Source organism: Cervus canadensis, chromosome 4 (assembly GCF_019320065.1).
Source record: "Cervus canadensis isolate Bull #8, Minnesota chromosome 4, ASM1932006v1, whole genome shotgun sequence".
NCBI lineage: Eukaryota > Metazoa > Chordata > Mammalia > Artiodactyla > Cervidae > Cervus > Cervus canadensis.
In genome coordinates, this window is record NC_057389.1 from 19,588,349 (window position 1) to 19,609,224 (window position 20,876).

The 20,876-nt window shown below is 39.4% G+C and overlaps 1 protein-coding gene across 1 annotated transcript in view; it reads right to left on the reverse strand.

The window, feature by feature from the left end:
• The window catches only part of ADGRV1 (adhesion G protein-coupled receptor V1), a 541,109-nt gene that overhangs the window by 59,912 nt on the left and 460,321 nt on the right, over nt 1–20,876 (reverse strand). Inside the window, exon 87 of the mRNA XM_043464669.1 lies at nt 6,524–6,645. Within this exon, the coding sequence (XP_043320604.1) occupies nt 6,524–6,645 (122 nt within the window). The remainder of the gene's footprint in view (nt 1–6,523; nt 6,646–20,876) is intronic.

Below are 20,876 nucleotides of genomic sequence, written 5' to 3' on the forward strand. Positions count from 1 at the left end.
TGGGTTGGGAAGATCCCCTGGAGAAGGGAAAGGCTACCCACTCCAGTATTCTGGTCTGGAGAATTCCATGGGCTGTATAGTCCAGGGGGTCGCAAAGAGTCGGACACGACTGAGCAACTGAATGCAAATCAAAACTACAATGAAGTATCACCTCACACTGGTTTGAATGGCCACCATCAAGCAATCCACAAACAACAAGTGCTGGAGAGGGTTTGGAGCAAAGGTCACCCTCTTGCACTGCTAGTGGGAATATAAATTGATACAGCCACTATGGAAGATGGTATGGAGATTCCTTAAAAAACTAAGAATAAAACTACCATACGACCCAGGAATACCACTTCTAGGCATATACCCTGAGGAAACCAAAATGGATAAAGATATATGTACTCCAATGTTCACTGCGTCAGTATTTACAATAGCTAGGACATGGAAGCAACCTAGATGCCCATTGACAGATGTATAAAGAAGCTATGGTACATATATACAATGAAATACTACTCATCCATAAAAAGGAACACATCTGAGTTGGTTCTAATGAGGTGGATGAACCTAGAGCATATTATACAGAGTGAAGTAAGCCAGAAAGAGAAAAAGAAATATCGTATATTAATGCATATATATGGGATCTAGAAAGATGGTACTGATGAACCTATTTGCAGGGCAGCACTGGAGAAGGAAACGGCAACCCACTCCAGCGTTCTTGCCTGGAGAATCCCAGGGACGGGGACGCCTGGTGGGCTGCCGTCTATGGGGTCGCAGAGTCGGACACGACTGAAGCGACTCAGCAGCAGCGGCAGCAGTGGGGACGGAGACTAGAGAACAGACTGATGGACGAGGGCTGGGGAGAGGAAGGAGAGGCTGAGATATATGGAGAGAGCGGCATGGAAGCATACACACTAACATACGTAAAAGAGCCAGTGGGAACTTTTGTATGACTCAGGGAACTCAACTGGGGCTCTGTAACAACCCGGAGGGGTGGGAAAGGGAGGGAGGTGGGAGGGACGTTCAAGAGGGTGGGGGCATATGTATACCTACGGCTAATTCAAGTTGATATATGACAGAAAGCATACCAATGTCATAAAGCAATCATCAATCAACTAAGAATAAATATAATTATATAAAAAGAAATCATAAGCTCAACTTTTAGCTTTTAAAAATAGAAATTATCAAATTAACGGATAAGAGGATTAAGAAAAATATTAAACACAGTCCTTTGTGACTTTCTGTGGACAATGTAGACACATTTGGTTTACAATGGATCCTAAGGATATTTGTAATATACCAGTGTCACACTGATTAAGTTTTCTAATAGTTTGACAGCAGCTGTACTTGGCCTTGTCTGAACTTACATCAGTGAACAAGAAAATTTAGAAATATGCTTAGTGGACATGTGTTACTTTGGTCTGCCTAGCCCTGTTACCATTCTATTGACAAGAGACTCTTCTTTTGGTGGGAATTCCATTTCATGTGATTTTTGTGAGAGCAACACATCTTTCCACTGTTAGCATCTGCTCATGACCCAGGCATGGCCAGAGGACCTGTCACCCTATGATTGGTTTTTGGATAATCAGTGACCTAGGGGGTGAGCGTAATTTAAGTCTTTCATAGTGTATTCCCTGCTTTATTCCCTGAAAATCAGGATGTGTTCACCTCACATTCATACATCAAGCACATCATAGGGAACTGGAGAATAAAACAGATACCATAAACATGCTGACATGTTAGCAAGCAACTCCTAGAATTAAAAAAAAAAAAAATCCTAGGGAATAAACTTAGAGGACATTTCCCCCTTCATTCTCTATGTTCTGCTCACTCTTGATACTCAACAGTTTAATTTTTTTTTTTATCAAGAAGATGTAAATAACACACACACATAAAATTTAAAAATGAATTAAAGTTAAGCTCTTGGGGAAAAAATGTCTTAGAGTTCAAGGAAAAACAAAAAAATAACAGTTGACATATTTAGAATAACTTTTTAAATATCACTTTTGCATTGGCATCCATCACTCTTTAAAGTATTTCCTATATTTTCTTAAAATGCTCAAACAGAAGTTTGCAAGTTCAACCCCAAATCTTGAGAAAATGATTGACAAATTTCTGATAATATTTCAAGTAATCAGGTTTTCTTTTTAAAATTGTATCCAATAATATATATCAAAATATAAGAATATTATAAAAATATACCTCCATCTGTCAGTTTCAGAGCACCTACGACATAATAATCTGGATTAAAAAGTGAGGCAGTAATAACCTCTGAGCAAAATATAAAAGCCAAGTGTAAGATACATAATACACTTCTGTGGTGACAGGTGTTGACAAAAGCCAATAAGAAAATACAAAGTTCAGTTAAAAAAAAACTGTTAAGTTTTCATGGAATATATTTACTACTATATAGCCATGTACCGTGGAAATGCCCAAGGTGAAGACATGAGATAGTTACTACATTAAATGAACCCTAATAAACCCTAGAGGAACCATATTTTCCAAGTGTTTCTTCACAGGTGCTCATTTTAGCTCTGACTCAGCAATGGTACTTAGGAGTGGGCCAAAGTCCAGATACCAGGCACCAGGGATACAAACAGTCATGGCCTCCCTGGTGCCACAGAGATGGAAGGAAGCTCATTAAACAGGCGTTTGAAATATTTTCAGTTATAGCTTATACTTAGCTTGTTCTCAGTTCCTCAAAGAAAGAAACCATAACAATTCCTTTTATATCTTCTCATGAAACACAGTTCAATGCTCAACAATCCTCCTTTACTACCAAACCTCCCACCTGCAGAGCAGCTCAATAAACCTTTTCCTTGTGTGAGTGGCTGGAGAGGTTACAATGGCTACCACTTTCATCTCAGGGCTTAATTTATGTAATTAACTGCTGAATTACAACCAGCAACCTGAATCCCACTAATTTCTAGACAGTCATGCCTTTACAGTCATGCCTATGGTGAGTCTTCCAACTCACCATAGTCTGCTGTTTACATCCTGCCTAGAACCTGCTCCTTACCTTTTACTATTTTTACCTTAAGCTTTTAACCCATTCCTCTCAACAAAAGTCCTTGCTTTTTGCCTTTCAGAGATAAGAGAGAGCAGTGGATACAAACACCAGCTTTCCACAATTTCAGCTCCAGAATAGTTTCTAGGGTACTCTCGTCCTTCCTTCTCTCGGAGAAAGAAACATGTCTACGCCTCCCTCAGACAGACCGCGCATCTCTTCTGCTCTCCCTGCCCTGTCCGTGATCTTGCCAAGGCGATGAGTCTTTCCTCTGGTTTTCAGTGCCTTCTACGTTAGTTCTTTTCACAAGGAAACCAAACCCCCAAGTGTCCTTGGCACCAGCCAACCCTCCTTCCTAAGCTATTGCTTTCTCCATTAAACGTCTTGAATAAAACACACAAACAAAAACCTGTTCCTTATGTATGAGGTACTGTATGCTTTACACACAGTAAATCATTAAATCTTGTATGGTCTTTATTCTCGTTACACACTGTAATCTTGAATGGTCTTTATTCTCGTTTCATAGATGAAGAAAGTAGAACTGAGTAAATACCTGTGACTCAGCTGAAGTCAACCAGATAGCAGGCTGGTGGAGTTGCAGTCACACTGACTTTATCCAGCGGTTCTCAAACTGATTTCCAGAGTAGCTGAGTCAGCTGTGTCAGTCAGAACTGTCAGAAATGCAGATTCTCAGACCCCACCCTGATCTACTGAATCAGAAACGCTGGGTGTGGGGCCTACCGTCTGTGTTTTAACAAGTCCTTCATGTGCTTCTGTGGACACTCCACTTCGGGGACTAGGGCAGTAGGCCACACTGCATTCTTCTTATCCTATTTAACTTCTCAGCTACACTGGACAGAGTTAGGGGTCTTCTTCTGAAGCTTTCTTTTCTTCCAAACATCCCCAACTACCATATCTTGATTCTCTTTCATTAGCCTTCTTATTAAACCATTGGTTAGTTTTACCAAAGTCTCCCAAATCTTACCAACTCCACTGCATATTCCCTAGGACTCTCTCCTGATGTAATTTCCATGTTGACCAAAGGAGTCCGTCCCCAGCCATGGACCTGAGCCAGGATCTTTAGGTGACTCTCTAATACACAGTGCATGCTAAGTCACTCAGTCGTGTCCGGCTCTTTGTGACTCTGTGGACTGTAGCCCACAGGCTCCCTTCTCCATGGGGTTCTCCAGGCATGAATATTGGAGTGGGTTGCCATGCCCTCAGAGGATCTCCCCAACCCAAGGGTCGAACTTGGGTCTTTTACGTTTCCGGCATTGGCAGGTGGGTTCTTTATCACTAGCACCACCTGGGAAGCTCCCAACTCTTACATTTAATTGGCTAAACCAAATTTCATCAATATTTATCTCTATAATATTCTCAAAGCTGTCACCTACCTCTCTTCTCAGGTGCCCTCCCAAACATTATAGGCTGGAAGATGACAACAGCCTTCCCGCCTGGAGCAGCTCTTTTCAACACCCTCCTAAACATTTCCAGCTATCCTTCTAAAAAGTAGGTATGAACATCTCATTCCTATTCAAAACTTTTTAAAATGCCAAAAATTTAAAAAACAAAAAACTCAACTTTGATGGTTTCCCTTTACCTAAAGGCTGAAGTTTATCATCCCCTTCTGAGCATGGAAACACAGCGATTAAGACAACCCAGCCTTCCGTTTCCTCTCCCACCACAACTTTTCTAACTGTATAACCTTCCCCAGTGTAGGCAAGACTAACCACGTTTCCATTTTGCAGCCTGGTCTAACACTGTATTCTCTGCCTGAAATACCCAACTCTGTCTACTTGTCACTTATTGGACTTCCCTATAGCTCAGATGGTAAAGAATCTGCCTGCAATGCAGGAGACCCAGGTTCGACCCCTGGGTCGGGAAGATCCCCTGGAGAAGGAAATGGCAACCCACTCCAGTATTCTTGCCTGGAGAATCCCATGGACAGAGGAGCCTGGCGGGCTACAGTCCAAGGGGTCTCAAAGAGTCAGACACAACTAAGCGACTGACACACAGAAGTGACACAAAGTAGGAGCAGGTAAAATGAATGAAATATATCGAGTATAATTAGGTCACAGGCCTCATCTAAAGAGGGCAACGTCCACTCAGGACTTGAAATTTGCTGCCATGCAAATACTGCCACTGAAGAAAAGTCAGACCTTCAGGGTTTGATGTGAAATTTTTAAATTGAGCAAATAGTAAAAAAAAAAAAAAAGAAAAAATTTTAAACCCTGCTCTGTGTACCATTGTGTGTTCACCAAACAAAATACATCTGTCGGCTGTCAGTGTAGACTTTGGTATTAGTTCTGCTAGGCCCAGGGATTCAAAGGTGACCAAGACAGGGCCTCTGACCTGAGTGGCTCACCTCTGGGGCGCAGCTCAAACACTAGCCCGGCAGGAGTAAACAAGCCCTCCACTCTGCTCTCATAACACGGTGTTTACACGGCACCTGCCACAATATATCCTTACAGCGAATTGTTTGCTTACTCCCTGAATCATCAGGTCCTCGAGGAGCCGGGCTGTCATCCTCGTCCTCGTAATGGCATCACTGAGCTGGTACTGGGTACTCAATTATAACTCTATTGAGAGATGTCTATATGTCAACTTGTATCAACCTGATTCCAAATGTTTAAGCGACTTTGTATTTTTCCCCTCCCTAAATTGATATTCTGATTTGATTAGGCACCACCTTGTTAAATATGATTTCATTAATGAACCTGTCTGAGAAAAAGCAAACTCAAACATGGTTTGAGTCATATTTCAGTTGTGTGCTATAATCCTAATACTTTTTCTACAGAGTTGTTTTTTTTATAAGATGGTGATCTGTTTAGAGAAATCCTTGATAAATTCAAGAGACTTGTTTTAGTCTACAGACAGATCTTTTCACTTTGGAAAATAAGAAAAAAAAAATGAGTTCATTTGTTCCATTTGCTAATTTCAGGGTGCAACTTTTTTTCCATTTAACAAAAGCACAAAAAAGTCAGCTTTAATTTTTGTTAGTTATATAATTCCTAGTTATGCTATCCAAACATGCTCACAAAGCTAACTTAAGCTAGGCATTGCCAGACTCGGAGGACGTCAATCATTTTCAGTGAACCAAAACACCAAGTACCAGACTTAATAGGGAACTGCTTGACCATCATTGTTATTTCACTCTCAGCTGATCTAATTTTTAGACACAAACCCAGTCCAAATATATGCATGTGCCCTAGATAGCTGCCATCTGTAAACTTTATAAACATCAATCTCGCTGAAAAAGAAACATGTTTTTGTAGTTACTTAGGTGTTGTCAAAATGAAGAAGGGTAAAGATTTTATGTCTTTCTATTTGTATAACCAGCAAGTTAGAAGCCCAGCCATATTTAAGGTGTTAAGAAAGTTTAACACAATCTTTATCACTTTGATCTAACACTTGGCGTGATATTTTGTGCATCTGAATTCACCTCTGTGTGGATGCTTGATTCCTTTATGTTGAAACTCCACACTTGGTGTTCACTAGGACACGTGTGTGCTGTAACCCAACCGTGAGGCTTACCTGCAGGCTGTTGAAAATGACGAACAGAACCAACATCCAGAAGTGTCTGTAAGCCATGTGCAGGCCTCCCCAAAGCCATGTCATCGAAATCAGGGCAAAGAGATACAAAACCAGTGGGATTTCTAGACACCATAAAAGAAAAAGAGTTTTTGAACTTGAGAATACTCCATAATCATACACGTACACAAAATTATTTTTAGCTCCTTCCTGGAGATACCCTTTGTGCCCAAGTCCCCATTTTGAAAGAACAACCTTGGAAACCCCATTCTTAGGGATTCCAGAGAAGAGGAGGGAACATTGCTGAGTCTACACTCCTTCTGTTCTCTCTCTGCCCTCCAAGGCTGGAGAAGGAGGAGACCTGTTCCTCTCCTAGACTACCACCTGCTGGCCGGTCCAGGAAGCGCCAAAGATGCAGTCACTCTTCGATCCCGGGAAAGACCCGGTATGTAAACCTGCTCACAAGTGCTCTCCATCAGAAAATGGCAGGCAGCAGTGTGCTTCCAAAATTACAGCAGCCTCGTCTAACATTTTGAAACATTAATGAACTTGTTTGTATGTAAACATATGTATTCATATCTTTTTTTCTGAGTGGACACCAAGCTTCATAGCTGTGGTTAAGAGCAAAGATCAAGTGACTGATTCACTACTGTCAACAGTAAGCTTAGTCTACCATTATTTTATCATGAGATTTGTTTTGACAGTTCCCAGAAGAGATTTCTTCCAGGCCAAAGGACTTCATTACCCTTTCTACTTTATCTCTGATATTTGGGATTTAGAATAATAATCTTAAAAGAGGAGATAATAATATTTAAAGCCATATAAGATTTGGAAAGTGAATCAGATCTTCTTGTTGTCGTTTAGTAGCTAAGTCATGTCCAACTGCTCTGCGACCCTATGGACCACAGCCCACCAGGCTCCTCTGTCCATGGGATTTTCCAGGCAAGAACACTGGAGTGGGTTGCCACTTCCTTCTCCAGGGGATCTTCCTGACCCAGGGGTCGAAAGTACATCTCCTGCTTGGCAGGCAGATTCTTTACCACTGAGCTACCTGGGAAGTTTGTCTCGTAGAGAATCCTTAAACTTGAGTTTGGTATTTTCTCATGATTTAGATGATAAACTTTGCCAGAAATCACAGAAGTGATGCTGGGTTCTTTTTACAGCATTCTATTGGTTTCCACAAGAATTCAACTTGTCTCATTATTTAGGGCTGTTCGTTTTGGTCACTTGATAAGGCATGAATTCTCTACTGTAATCTTTTTTCCTTTGTAACTAGTATATCTTGTATGGCATGACTTAGGAACAAGGTAAGTATTCTTTCACTTATCAAATATTTGATTTATTCATTTGTTTTTATAATATAGATTCATAGATTCTCAATGCAATGGGTTATTACATACTATGTTGTTGTTCAGTTGCTAAGCCGTGTCTGACTCTTTGAGACCCCATGGACTTTAGCCCTTCTACCACTACCTGTTTATTCTGATGTTCAAATTGTCCTAAGTCTGATTAATGGGCGCCCCTTCAAGATGATTTCTGTGACTCCTGTCAGGTCATTGTTCTGGGAGCATTTCCTTGCTTTCTGGCCAAACAAGACGTTTCAAGTTCATCTCATACTTCTCCTGCCACAGTCCTATTTCTTTTAGGGTAGAAGGGTGTTTAGAAACCAAGGTCTGGGGCTGCGTATAGTCTTTGGTTTTGGATTACTGCTGTTCCTAAGTCCTCGCAGGGCTAGAGCATACATGTTTGTGCGTATACGTGCACGCGTGCATGCACACACACACACATCCCTATTTCTATATCTATCTCTGTATAATGAAAATCATCCTTTTATACCAATACTTCCAATTCCAATACATTGCCACAAGGTTAATTGTAATTTTCTCTTTCTCTGTATTTTAATTTCCTTCTCTGTTGGTAAGCAATGTATTTCTCACCATTCCTAAAATATTTACCTATTTGATTGTAACCAATTTCCCACTGCTGTTGTCCGTCCCTGGCACAGATGGGACCCCCCAAACCTACCCAAGGCTCAGGTTCTCATGAGCCTTGTCAGTTCACCCCACCCTTCACACGGATGCCCCCTCACAATGATGGGGCTGGGATCCTGGACACCTTCCAGTGGATGCATACCTTGCTCTGTACAGACTAATGGCATTAGGACAGAATAGTTCCGGAAAAGGGAAGAAAAAGCAGGGAAGAAGGAACATGAGCATTTTTTTTTTGAGAAGGAAACCATGAGGACATCTTGTGAGATATTCTTTTCACAGAAAAAAAATGTCAATTGTCTGAGTTATTACCACTACGCAGAGCAAATAAGAATAATATGATGCAACATAATTTACAGATGAATAGTCCTTTTGTCATTAATGCCTTACCATAGGACAGGAGTGAATATATTAAGGTTTATTTAGCCTTTTTTTTAAAAATTCATTTTTGCTTAATGAAGTCATACAATTTGATAAAGGCCAGAAGACTCATTGGTACTTCTGACAAGATACCCTAATATTTAGGAAACTGCCTGAGCTATGCTTATGAAAGTTTTCAAAGATTAGGTATTAGTCTGGCAATTGCCTTCTTCGCTCTCATGTGCAAGTACAGATTCTATTTATGGCTCCACGCACAGTACAAAAGGACGTGCATATTTTGCATGAACAGCGACAAACCAAATTTTCAAAATCTGGCCTGCATGTTCGTGTGAGTGCCGAGAGCCAGATGAGCACTGTGTGCTGACAGAGCTCAGTGCGCAAGCCAAAAGAGCATACCAGGGCTAGCGAGAAACACCCAGAGCTCAGGTTTTTCTGGAACTCTGCAGAAAAGTGTGGTAGCTTGGCACCCCAGACGAGAAATGGCACGGAAAGAAAGCCAGTTGTAAATAACTCAGCATACCGAAGACCCCTGCCTGCTTTTCCGGCCGTGCAACAATGATTCAGACCTGATTTCAGATGGAGGAAACACATCCAGAGGGAAATCTGGATTTGGTGGGCCTGAAGTTTATAAAACTTTGAAAAGTTTCTTTAAAAAATAAAAATTTCCAAAGCATAGTTAGATAGAAGATCTTGGAAGGGGCCAATGCAAGTTAAGAGGCCCTAAAATGTATGCTTCATCGGCTTTATGGTCAACCTAAAGGAGGTACCTTTCATCTTTCTGGGGTCGAGAGGAGTGTGTTGTGTTAGTCGTTCAGATGTGTCTGACTCTTTGGGATCCCATGGACCATAGCCCGCCAGGTTCCTCTGTCCATGGGATTCTCCAGGCAAGAATACTGGAGTGGATTGCCATTTCCTTCTCTAAGGGATCTTCCTGACCAGGAATCGAACCTGTGTCTCCTGCATTGGTAGGCGGGTTCTTTACCACGAGCGCCACCTGGGAAGCCCATGGGGTCAAGAGTAACAGTGATCAAAGGAAGGGGTGTGAGAGTGGGAGATGGTAATGAAAGTGGAGGGGACACACTTCTGTTTAAAAGCTACTATGAAATCCACCTGGCAAACTGGAAATGAGTTCTCTTCTAATGAACAGCGTTCAGTTACACATTTCCTAAGCTGGTACTTCACATTTGGTGAAAGGCTAGTAACTTTTCTGTTGGCTGTGTAAGCACTGCTTACAATGCAGGCATTTATAAGAGGCAATGCTAACAAGTTACATTTAGGAGTAAATTACTTAATAGAAAACAGAATCATTCCAATGTTCTCAATAAAAGGAAACCCTTAAAACACAGTACGGGGCCCATGGAATAATGGTATCTGGATTAAGTCTGTTGAGACTTCCCTGGTAGTCCAGTGGCTAAGACTCCATGCTCCCAATGCGGGGGGCCAAGGTTCGATCCCTGCTCAGGGATCTAGCTCCCACATGCTGCAACTAGGAGTATGCACGCCACAGTTGAAGATCCTGCATGCTGCAACTAAAGATCCTACAAGCCGCAGCAAAGACAGAAGATCCCACATGGCACTACCAAGACCTGGCACAGCCAATAATAGACAAACAAACATTTTTTGTAGAAAGACTGTGCTACCCAAAATATATCAGGAACCCCTACAACTCAACAGAAACCAAAGAACAGAACTAAAAAATGGACTTAAAGAGATATTTCTCCCCGAAAGATAGACAGATGGCCACCGAGCATAGGCAAAGATGACCAACATCACTAGTCACTAAGAAAAAGCAAGTTAAACCCACAATAAGATACTATGTATACCCGCTAAGATGGCCCTTGTCGAAAATCAGAATACTACAAGTGTTGGCAAAGATGTGGAGAAATTGGAACCCTAGTGCCTTGGTGGTAAGAATGAAATATGGTGCAGCGGCTGCGGAAAACGGTTTGGTGGTACTTCAAAAAGTTAAAAAGACAATTACTGTATAGTCTAGAAATTTCACTCCTAGGTATATGCTCAGAATAACTGAAAATAAGGACTCAGAGACTTGTACATCAGTATTCATGGCAGCACCGAAAGGAGGTGCTATCTGAAAGGAGGCAACAACCCAAAAGTCCCTCAACAGATGAACAGATAAGCAAAATGTGATTATGTACATGCAATGAAATACTGCTCAGCCTCACAAAGGGGTGAAATTCTAACATATGCTACAATGTGAAGGAACCTTGAAAACATGTTAAGTAAAATAAGTCAGACACAAAAGGACAAATATTATTTGATTCCACTTACATGAAGTGCCTAGAATAGGCAAATTCAGAGACAAAGCATAGAATAGAGGTTACCTGGAGCTGGGGCGGGGTGGGGGTGGGGGGATGAAGGTGTTATTGCTTAATGGGTACAGAGTTTACGTTTGGGATGATGAAAAAGTTCTGAAAATAGATGGTGGATGCATTTATTGCTACTGAACTGTACACTTAGAAACAGAATGGTAAATTTTAAGTTATGCATATTTTAGTACTATTTTTTGAAAGCCATACTATTAATAAAAAAGACAAGCTTGTGTCAAGATAAAGTTCCACAATGAGGGAGAAAAAAAATAAATCCTTGAAATACTTAAAATACTTACACCAGCCAGAATCACTAATGTAAAAAACAAAGCGATCTGAAAAGGTTTTAGTGAAAGAAGTTACTTGTGGCAAGTAAAAAACAAACAAAAAAATTAGCCAGTGCATTTGTCATTTGGTACTACTCTCATTGGAAAAGTCTACTTACGGGAGTTAGTAGATTCCACTGAGAATATACAAAATCTCTTTATTTTTTAGTGTAAAATATGACTTCAATGAATTTCATTGCCATTTTTAAAGAAAGTATGGGGCTGAATTATCTCTTTTCTTTGTAATTGCAGCCTTGGCTTTACTGCTATGCACCAGTGACAATTATGGCTTTATTATGGAAATCACACCTCATTTACATGAAGCTGAAATTTATTCTGTGTTTACAATCTTCTAAAGTACTTGCTTTAATTTTACCTCACTGACCTTCTGATTCTAACAATTTGGATGTGCTACTAAAACAAACTCATCAATGTAAAACAAGGAAGACAAGTGTGAAATAATGTGGATTTAAGATATTTATGGGTCTATTTCCAACAATAAACATGCATCGTGTTTAAATTAGAAAAAAAGGTAATTGAAAAGAAGGCATCAAAAGGTCTTATTTCTAAAATATGGGCCTTTATTCTGAAATGAACAGATACTTGAAGGCCAAGAAGTTTCACTGATCTGATCCATTCCCTGGTGAGAAAATATTAAATCCACTCTTGGGCTTTCTTAACGAGGGTTAAGACACGATGCACAGTCACCCAGCGGTGTGTTCGGCAAATAAACCTATTGTCATAGGCGATAACAGGGCACATTCTTCACAAAGCTGCCAAGTCAGCACTAGGGTACTGCGGCTGGAGCAGACAACAAACTTAGAGATGGGATTTGTAAATTGTTCAAAGAAATGCTCCCTACTTCATTTGGGTAGTTGGAATTCCTAATCTTTGGTCACTAGTCCTATACTTGGTTCTATTTTAGAATTTCCTTCTTGCCTCAGTACTTCGACACATTCCCGGAAGAGCTCTTGAGAACCCACCTGGACAACAGGGAATCCACACTAAGTCCCCTGGCTCCAGTCTCCAGACACAGTTGGACATGTTTGTCGCAGCAGGCTAGACTCTGTGTATGTCAACTCAATGATGTGCCAGGTTCTTCACGTTAGCCATCCTGACCAAATTCATAATCTCCAGTGAAACATGAAGATCACACAGAGTGGTGGGTTGCTTTTAATGTGCACACTCACATCCAACTATCATTGAAAAGTTCCTGATGAACCTTTATTTAAAATAAACCTCTCCATGTCTTCTATTCCCCTGTCCCCTTTGACATTTCCTATTCTCTCCTACCCTATTCTACTCCATTCCAATCCATCCCATCTCATCCCACTTCACTCTAAAATGCTGCAATGAGACTCACCAGTGTATTGTGACTCACATGTGTAAATCTTTGATCTAAAAGATAGTTTAAGAAGCTAGTAGGCGATCTTAGACATAAAGTAGGCAGAGTAAACATAACTATCACGGGATGCCTACAGCCATCATGTTCTGATATGGATTTACCCTGACCTTTCCTGGGATGTGAAGGAGGCAAGCCTAATTTGGAGGGACCTGCACAGGTAATATATTGACTCTGCAGGCAGAAAGTCAATACTGGCCTACAGCATATTTTCCAGGTATAAGAGAAATGTGAGAAAATTCTCAAAGGAGTCTCAAGTCTGCTGGGAACCTAAATAGCAGTGCTTTGTCAATGGGTGACTTCGGGCTCTCCTGGACGTTAGAAGACAGTTGAGTGTCAGGCCTACTTTGAGGGTGATTTATTGGGATTGAAAAAAAATGGTACAAGCCTAGAATTATGGTCTCGCCTTGCAAAAGCTATATATAATTTTCAATTTGCAGGCTATAATTTTGAATCTAAGGAGAATAATCAAGTTAGATGAGACATACCCACATGGACCTTGCATGCACTGTTATTAGAGTAATTCCATTTGAACCATGTACTTCAAAGTTGCCAGATAATATCCTACTGGGGAGGGGGGTCAAATAGGTCTGTGATTCTTAAGGAAAAGGTGAAATTACCTGTTTTTTTTTCCCTTGTGAGAAAAAATATCTTGCAACTATGGGAAGGAGAATTATCATTTGGTTTCACAGCCAACATAGAAATTTTCTACACACTTCATAAATGTTTCATAAAATGACATTATGATCAACGTTTTTAGAAGATCAGAGTTCTAAAACAAACATGAAGTCAGCCAACCAACAATCGAAGACTGGCTTAACCTAGTTTTCTAACTACATTACCAGTTACTTAGCCGTGAAGGAGCTCAAAACAGTCATCTCCAGGCATGCTCAGGCACCTAAGAGCAATTCCACTTGGCTTTCATAATACAATGAAAATGTACAATGCATCTTTCAACCTGCTACATCTATATTTTAAATCTTACTAGATGGTCTCATAATTTGAGGAATTAGGCTACTGTGTATTTGGCCATGACTAGCCAGTTATGTTTAAAGATAATTTGATAGTACATCACAGAGCCGTCATTACAATTTAATAGGCTCTAATTCAACACTGAAGTCTTGAGTCAATTCTGACACAATGTCTAGAAAAATTAACACTAAAAATAAACTCTATGTGCTCAAGAAAATATTTTTACAGTGTGTTAAATATGTCAGTTCTCAGAACTGTTTCCTGGTAGAGACCCCTGATCTGAATAATTGCCAACTGACCTCAATGCTTATATTTCCTTTCTTTAATTTGGGTCTCTAGCTCTCACATTACAAAACTGTAACATTGAGTAAAATGTTTATTTTATTTCCTTTGCCACGTCACTATTCTAAAAAGTCCACTTGAATGAAATCTTCTGGTTCCTGTCAATGTGATTCACTGACTTTCTTCTTCCAACAGATATTCTGGTATCAGATTATCAGGGCATAGTCTGATCTTAAAAATACAGCTATGTATTTCTCAAAAGCTTTGGGGATATTGTTTACTGTCTATTGTTAAATAATTATGCCTGTAAATATAGAAAACTAATACCAAACCCACAAAGAGAGCTGTTTTCAAGAATATATAACAACAGACCACAAAGTGGTGTAATACTTGTGTTATATAAAAGCTTATCATTGTCTATTTAAACAATGGCCCAGTACCCACAGGTGTGCCAGGAATGTCTATGCCAATGGAAATGAGCTAATATTTTATTGCTCATTCTAACTAACAACCTTGGATCAAGCCCTTACAGGAAAAAGAAAGAGAAACCATTGTGCTAAGAAAGAAAGGCAATCAGCTGGGTGAATGGCCATGTGTATGATCTAGGGAGAAGGAGACCGTCCCAAAAAACCATCTACATTGACAATATTTATATGTTGGTGGCCAAAGTAATCTTATCAACATGGCTTGGATCTAATGACAAACTTTAAAATTTTCTTTCTGTATTTGTTTGTCAATGTTATATGTAGATCTAAAAATGTGTAAGATTTTCATTCTAACTCTTTCTCCTCTTTCATGTGGAAATTAACATTGTTAATGGTTAGACCCTTTCAGCTACTAGTATTTCAGATGTCAGCTATTAGTAGTAAATAGAGGGTAGATATTAGAGTTTATTTTCACCTCAGGCTCAAAACTATGTTCCCACTTTTTTCTTCCCTTTTTCTTTCCTTCTTTCCTCCCTCCCTCCTTCCCTCCCTTCCTTCCCAAGCCTCCAACATGGAGCTACTCACTCACTATTACTATTAGTATTACTCTTACTATTCAATTCCATCTTTAATAGGTTGGACAGATCCTTCCACATTTTTCATTTGTTTCTCTCTTTTTTTAAAAATTCAAGTGAAGTTTATTCTGTTACAAAGTTTGTGAGCCACATTTGAAAAAAAAATTTTTTTTCATGGTGGCATTTAACCATAGACTGTGATTACGTGCAAAGACTCTGGCATTAGTGGGGAGAATGCTGGAGAGAGGAAAATCACCCTACTTCTTGGAAATCATATAATTAAATGTGTAAGTATCAACAATTGTTCATTTCAATTACTTGTTGATTTATAACCACATCGATTTACACTCTTATAAAACTACAATAGAGCTTCAAATTGCTCTTCAACATTTTTAGTGTTTCCTATGACCCAATTTCTACTTCTTTCTTGAAGCTGATGCATCCTAATTATAAATCATATCATTTTGCTTTCCTGAATGTAATTTATACTAAATTTTATAATTTCCTTCTGTCAAATTCAATTAAAAGAAAAGATATGTTTTGAACAAGGGCCCTGAGCCAAATAAAATTTTTTAAAAAGCATGCACTGAAGTTGACTGAATGGGATTTATTCTAAAAGAGGCAGAATAGTAGAGTGGTTATGAGCATGGACTCTGGGGCCAGATTACTTGAGGTCCATTTACTAGCTGTGTGACCTTGGTGAGTTACTTGACTGCTCTGATACACAATTTCCTCATCTGTACAATAAAGACAACATTAGTACCTCCTAAGTATGCTTTATTGAATTCAGTGAGGATTTAATGATTGAAATGCAAAATACTTAGAATAGTTTTATATAAACTTTGGCGGTTGCTTATTATTAAAAAAATATAGGTATAAATATACATATATATTTAAGATTCAAAAGTGTATTAGATAAAATGTGACAGGTAAAAGGATGAATTACATATGGATCTTCTTTCAAATATTATATATATACATACATATATAACATATATATATACATATATATATATATATATATATATATATATATATATGGGCTTCCCTGGTGGTTCAGATGGTTAAGAATCCACCTGCAATGCAGGAGACCTGGATTTGATCACTGGGTTGGGAAGATATACTGGAGAAGCAAATAGCTACCCACTCCAGTATTCTTGTCAGGAGAATTCCATGGCAGGGGTGGGGGGGTGGCGGGAATACACACACACACACACTATAATAAAAAGTAGAAGATAAATATTAGAAGAGAGGGATCAAGTTACATAAAAATTCAGGGAAAGCCACATAGATGGTATCAGAAAGGCTTTTGTGAGGAAGATGGAATTTCAACTGGAATTTAAAGATGAGCTATGTCTGAACATGTGGATTTTGAGCTTAAGGCAGGAAAGAAAGGCAAAGAGGCAAGTGCATTAATTAGTGTAAAATATCCCTTTCTGACAGGTCCAGGAAGGTTAATAGTGAAAAGAATGAGTTCATGAAGGGATCTTTAGGACCAGGTTAAGCAACCCAGAATGATTTTACAGGAAATGGAGAGGCATTTAAAATTTCTGAGAAGATGAGTTCCCAATCAGAAGAGAAATTTCCTTAATCTCACAGGAAAGTAAACAGATTGGTGGATAGAAAGCTGGAGGCAGGGATACCGGTCAGGAAATCACGGCCGTGGTCCCAGTGAGACAATGAAGACCTGGGGAGAGAACGTGGTGGAGGAGTGGCCCCCACCATAGAAACACGGGGATGGACACAAAAATGTGGTAAAGAATCTAAAGGTGAAGTGCCCCCGAATCAGAAAACAAGGAGGAACTTCACAATCATACAGATGTTGGAACTTAATCCCTGGAGACCCCAATTCATTGAGGCAGTAAAGAGACTCATCAAACCATCATTCGTGAAAGAGCGATTTTGATGATCAGTTTTGACAACTACTGACCTGAAAGTCTACGGCTATCAAGTAAAAAAAATATTACACTGGCTTCAAAATTAGGAAAACAAGAAAAGGATTAAGAGGAAGAATAGAAGGAACCGGGAGAAACAATAACAGAGAGATCAGAGAAATTGGGGCAGGCAAGTCATGGACAAGTTTTGTACTTCTGAGAACAATCTATTATTCCCGGGAAGAGGACAGAAAAGAAGGTGAGAAAACAAGTTGAACTCAAGTGGATAGATTTGAAAATTACCACTGTGGTGTGAAAAGGCAAAGGCAATCCCTGGAAAACACATCTATTGCAGAATTGTGAGTCACATGAAGAATGAGTCATGGCCTGGGATTTACAGGAAAATAAAAAAGAAGAGAGTATTATGAAAACCAAGGGAGGCAGACTATTCAAGGAAGGGAAGTTACCAGTACAACTTATGCACAAGAGTTTTTAAGGACAAGGACACGAGAGGTCAGCTGATTTGGTGTTCCGGGTTATGGGTGATGGATGGAAGAGAACAGCAAGGCTTAGCAGGGAACAGAAGGTGATGAGTACGGAGAGCTTATATGGACTCCTTCAAGAAGTCTGCTGGTCAGAGAGGCAGGGAGGTAACTTGATAAACCAGCAGGATAACGAGTAAGTTCTTTTAAGCACTGAAAAGTGATGCAGGTTTTTAGATGGAGAGGAAAGACCTAGAATAGGGAGCTATTTAAGATGCAAGGCAACTGTGGAAAATTTAATGAAACAAGTTCCAAAAGAAGAAAATTACATGGCAATTTTTTTGCATGGCAATAATTCATTCTTTGGTAAGAATGAATTATTTACTTCCTTACCTAAATGGGAGGAAAAGTGGCAAAGAGGGGAGAAAACAAAAAGCAGGGTTCAGATAAAGTGAGTGAGAGAACATCAGGTTGTTTTCATATCTTACATAAGAGAGTGAGAATAGACGGTATTAAACACAAGACTTACGGGCAATCTGTTTCCTAAGATTACCTAGGAATCAAGTAAAGATAATCCAAAGGCTCACGGAGAAGCAGCGATGGCTCAGTTAAGGTTACTTAGAATAAATTAGTATCTATTGCAGAGTAGCACTAATTGGCTGGCAAAGAGAGAAGTATGTGACATAGACTAGAACGGTGAATGTTAAAATTGCTTAAGGAGAGAGTCATGTTGGTGAGGAAATCAAGGGAGCTGTTGAAAATATCCTAAAGGGAGGTCACAGTGAGGAGTGAGAAACTAGGAGAGGAGGGCAGAGGGGGATGTGAAGAGGGAGATGGGGACCCAGGAAGGGAGGACAGCGTGAGAAATCGTCATCACAGTAATATGAATAGGACGAGGACGATGCAAGCAAAAGAACACAAATTTAAAAATAGGAAAAATTATTAGGCAGGGACATAATGACTTTGAAGTTCAAGATGGACCACAAATGCTTTTGATATCCTACTAGGTGGAAGGAGTAGCCTCTTGCTACTGGTTGTAGGAAAGTAATTTGTTTATGAGAGTGCCATTTTGGTTATGATAAGACAACTCAAAGAGTAATTTTATAAAAGGTTCAGATCAAGTTTGTTACCGCCGTCTGGCCCAATGAAATTCAAACTTTACCTTTGATATGGTGAAGAAAGCAACTTTTATAAAAATGTCCTTTTTCTCCATTCAACGTTTGAGTTTTATAATGCATTAACTGTTAAACATAGTGCCAAGATCACAGATATTGTGCCAGCTATACACTTCTAAAGAAATTTATGATACAACTGTAAATTCCCCAGATTACTTGTCTCCACTCCCTATTTCCCTAGTCCCAACAACTCTATTTTCCTTTATTTCTGGATGTCCTCTTTAATACTGTACCAGTTGATTAAAGTGTGATCAAACAACTATTTAGTGACTATGTATTTTTTAAAGAATTGCATAGACACCAAATCATAAATTGAAAGTAGCCCAAGAATACTGGAGTGGGTAGCCTATCCCATCCCCAGAGGATCTTCCCAATCTAGGAATCGAACCGAGGTCTCCTGCCTTGCAGGTGGATTCTTTACCAACTGAGCTATCAGGGAAGCCCTCTCTAAATAACAAGACTGGCAAAAATGAATAAATGAAAAAAGTTGCAAATAATGCACGGAATTTACAAGTTAGATGTAGATTAATAAATGTAATGTACACCTTACATGGAGTTTCCCTGATTAGAGAGAACCACGGAGTATCACAAGATTTCCGTGTTGATACCAACTGAGGTGCCTCACAGACTAGGTTAGAGGGGAATAGTGTTTTCAATGCCATAGATTTTCTAAGATAAAATAGCCTTGAAAAATTCATTGTTTTTACTCTTCAGTAGAGTTTTAACATATTCTTTGGCAATTGTCTGAATACAAATTTGAGAGAGATATTTAAAAAATCAGAAATTGTATTTTCATCAGCCAAAAGTTGAATGAAAGATTTCAGTCACCCATTAAAGAAATGAATGTGCTCTTAGATCAAAGCAATAAACATGAATAACTATTTCATGTAGCTTTCAAAAGAGTAGAAAGTAATGCTTCACTGGTAATTTTCCCAAGATAACTAAAGAAGGATTTGGGGGTGGGGGGAAGTCCTTTGAAAGAGTGGAGTATGCCAGGAAAATTAAAATGTAAACTTTTAATTAACTTGGGAAAAAACTGCCAAGGAAATATATGGAAAAACTCATCCTATATATAAAAATTACAAACAATTGGGAAAATTTCACTGACCCTCTGGGTCAAGCTGAGGCATGGCAATGGTATGCCTATGTTAATAACAAATGAAGGGCAAAGAATGTGCAATGCATATGAGCAGCAATGCCACTGTGATGCTCTTAGATAACGGCTTTAAATGTGTACCATGATCATATCTTCCACTAACACTCTGCTGAAGCCTATTCATGATGGGTATCAAGAAATTATTTTCAATTGCATTCCTTCTCCTGCCCAATCACCATGAATGATGAACTCAGCAAGTGAGACTGAATTCAGTTCCACTATTTAAGTCCAGACTTAGCAGACATCATGTCCGTTTTAGACTATAGCACTAATTCAAAATGGCTGTGCCTATGGAGACTTTATGCATGAAAGCAGTAGAATTTTCCTTTTATCCTACAGCCTCAGGACTGCTATTGAATGAATGAATGATGCCATCAATTTAACCTTTTAAAGGTTCCATGTGGAAAGGGGACAGACAAGAACCAAGAAATATCAGTCTTAAGAGAGCTGTGAGTTGATGATATAAGCTATGTGCTACGAACTGAATTGAGTCTCTGTAAAATTCATATGTTGAAACCCCAACCCTCAATATGATGGTATTTGTAAATAGGGACATAAGGAGTTAATTAAGTCATGAGAGTAGAGTCCTCACAATGGGATTCATGCCCTTACAAGGAGAGACATGAGTGAACTCTCTCCCTTTCTCTTTCCTTCTCTCCCCCAGGTAAGAACAAAGCAAGAGGATGGTCATCTGCAGGCCAGGAAGAGGGCTCTCGTTAGGAACCAAATTGGCCAGCACCCAGACTGTGGGACTTCTCAACCTCTATAACCGTGAGGTATAAATATCTACTGTTTAAACCACCCAGTCTATGGCATTTTGTTATGACAACCTGAGTCAATTAATATACACCAGGCATAATGATGAAGAAAGGAAGAGAGGGGCATATTTGAAAGATATATAGGAATGATCCAGGACAAAATATTCTGCATCAGTTACATACTGAAAGAGCTGTTACGCTGATAAAAATACCAATGCATACTGCATGCTTAC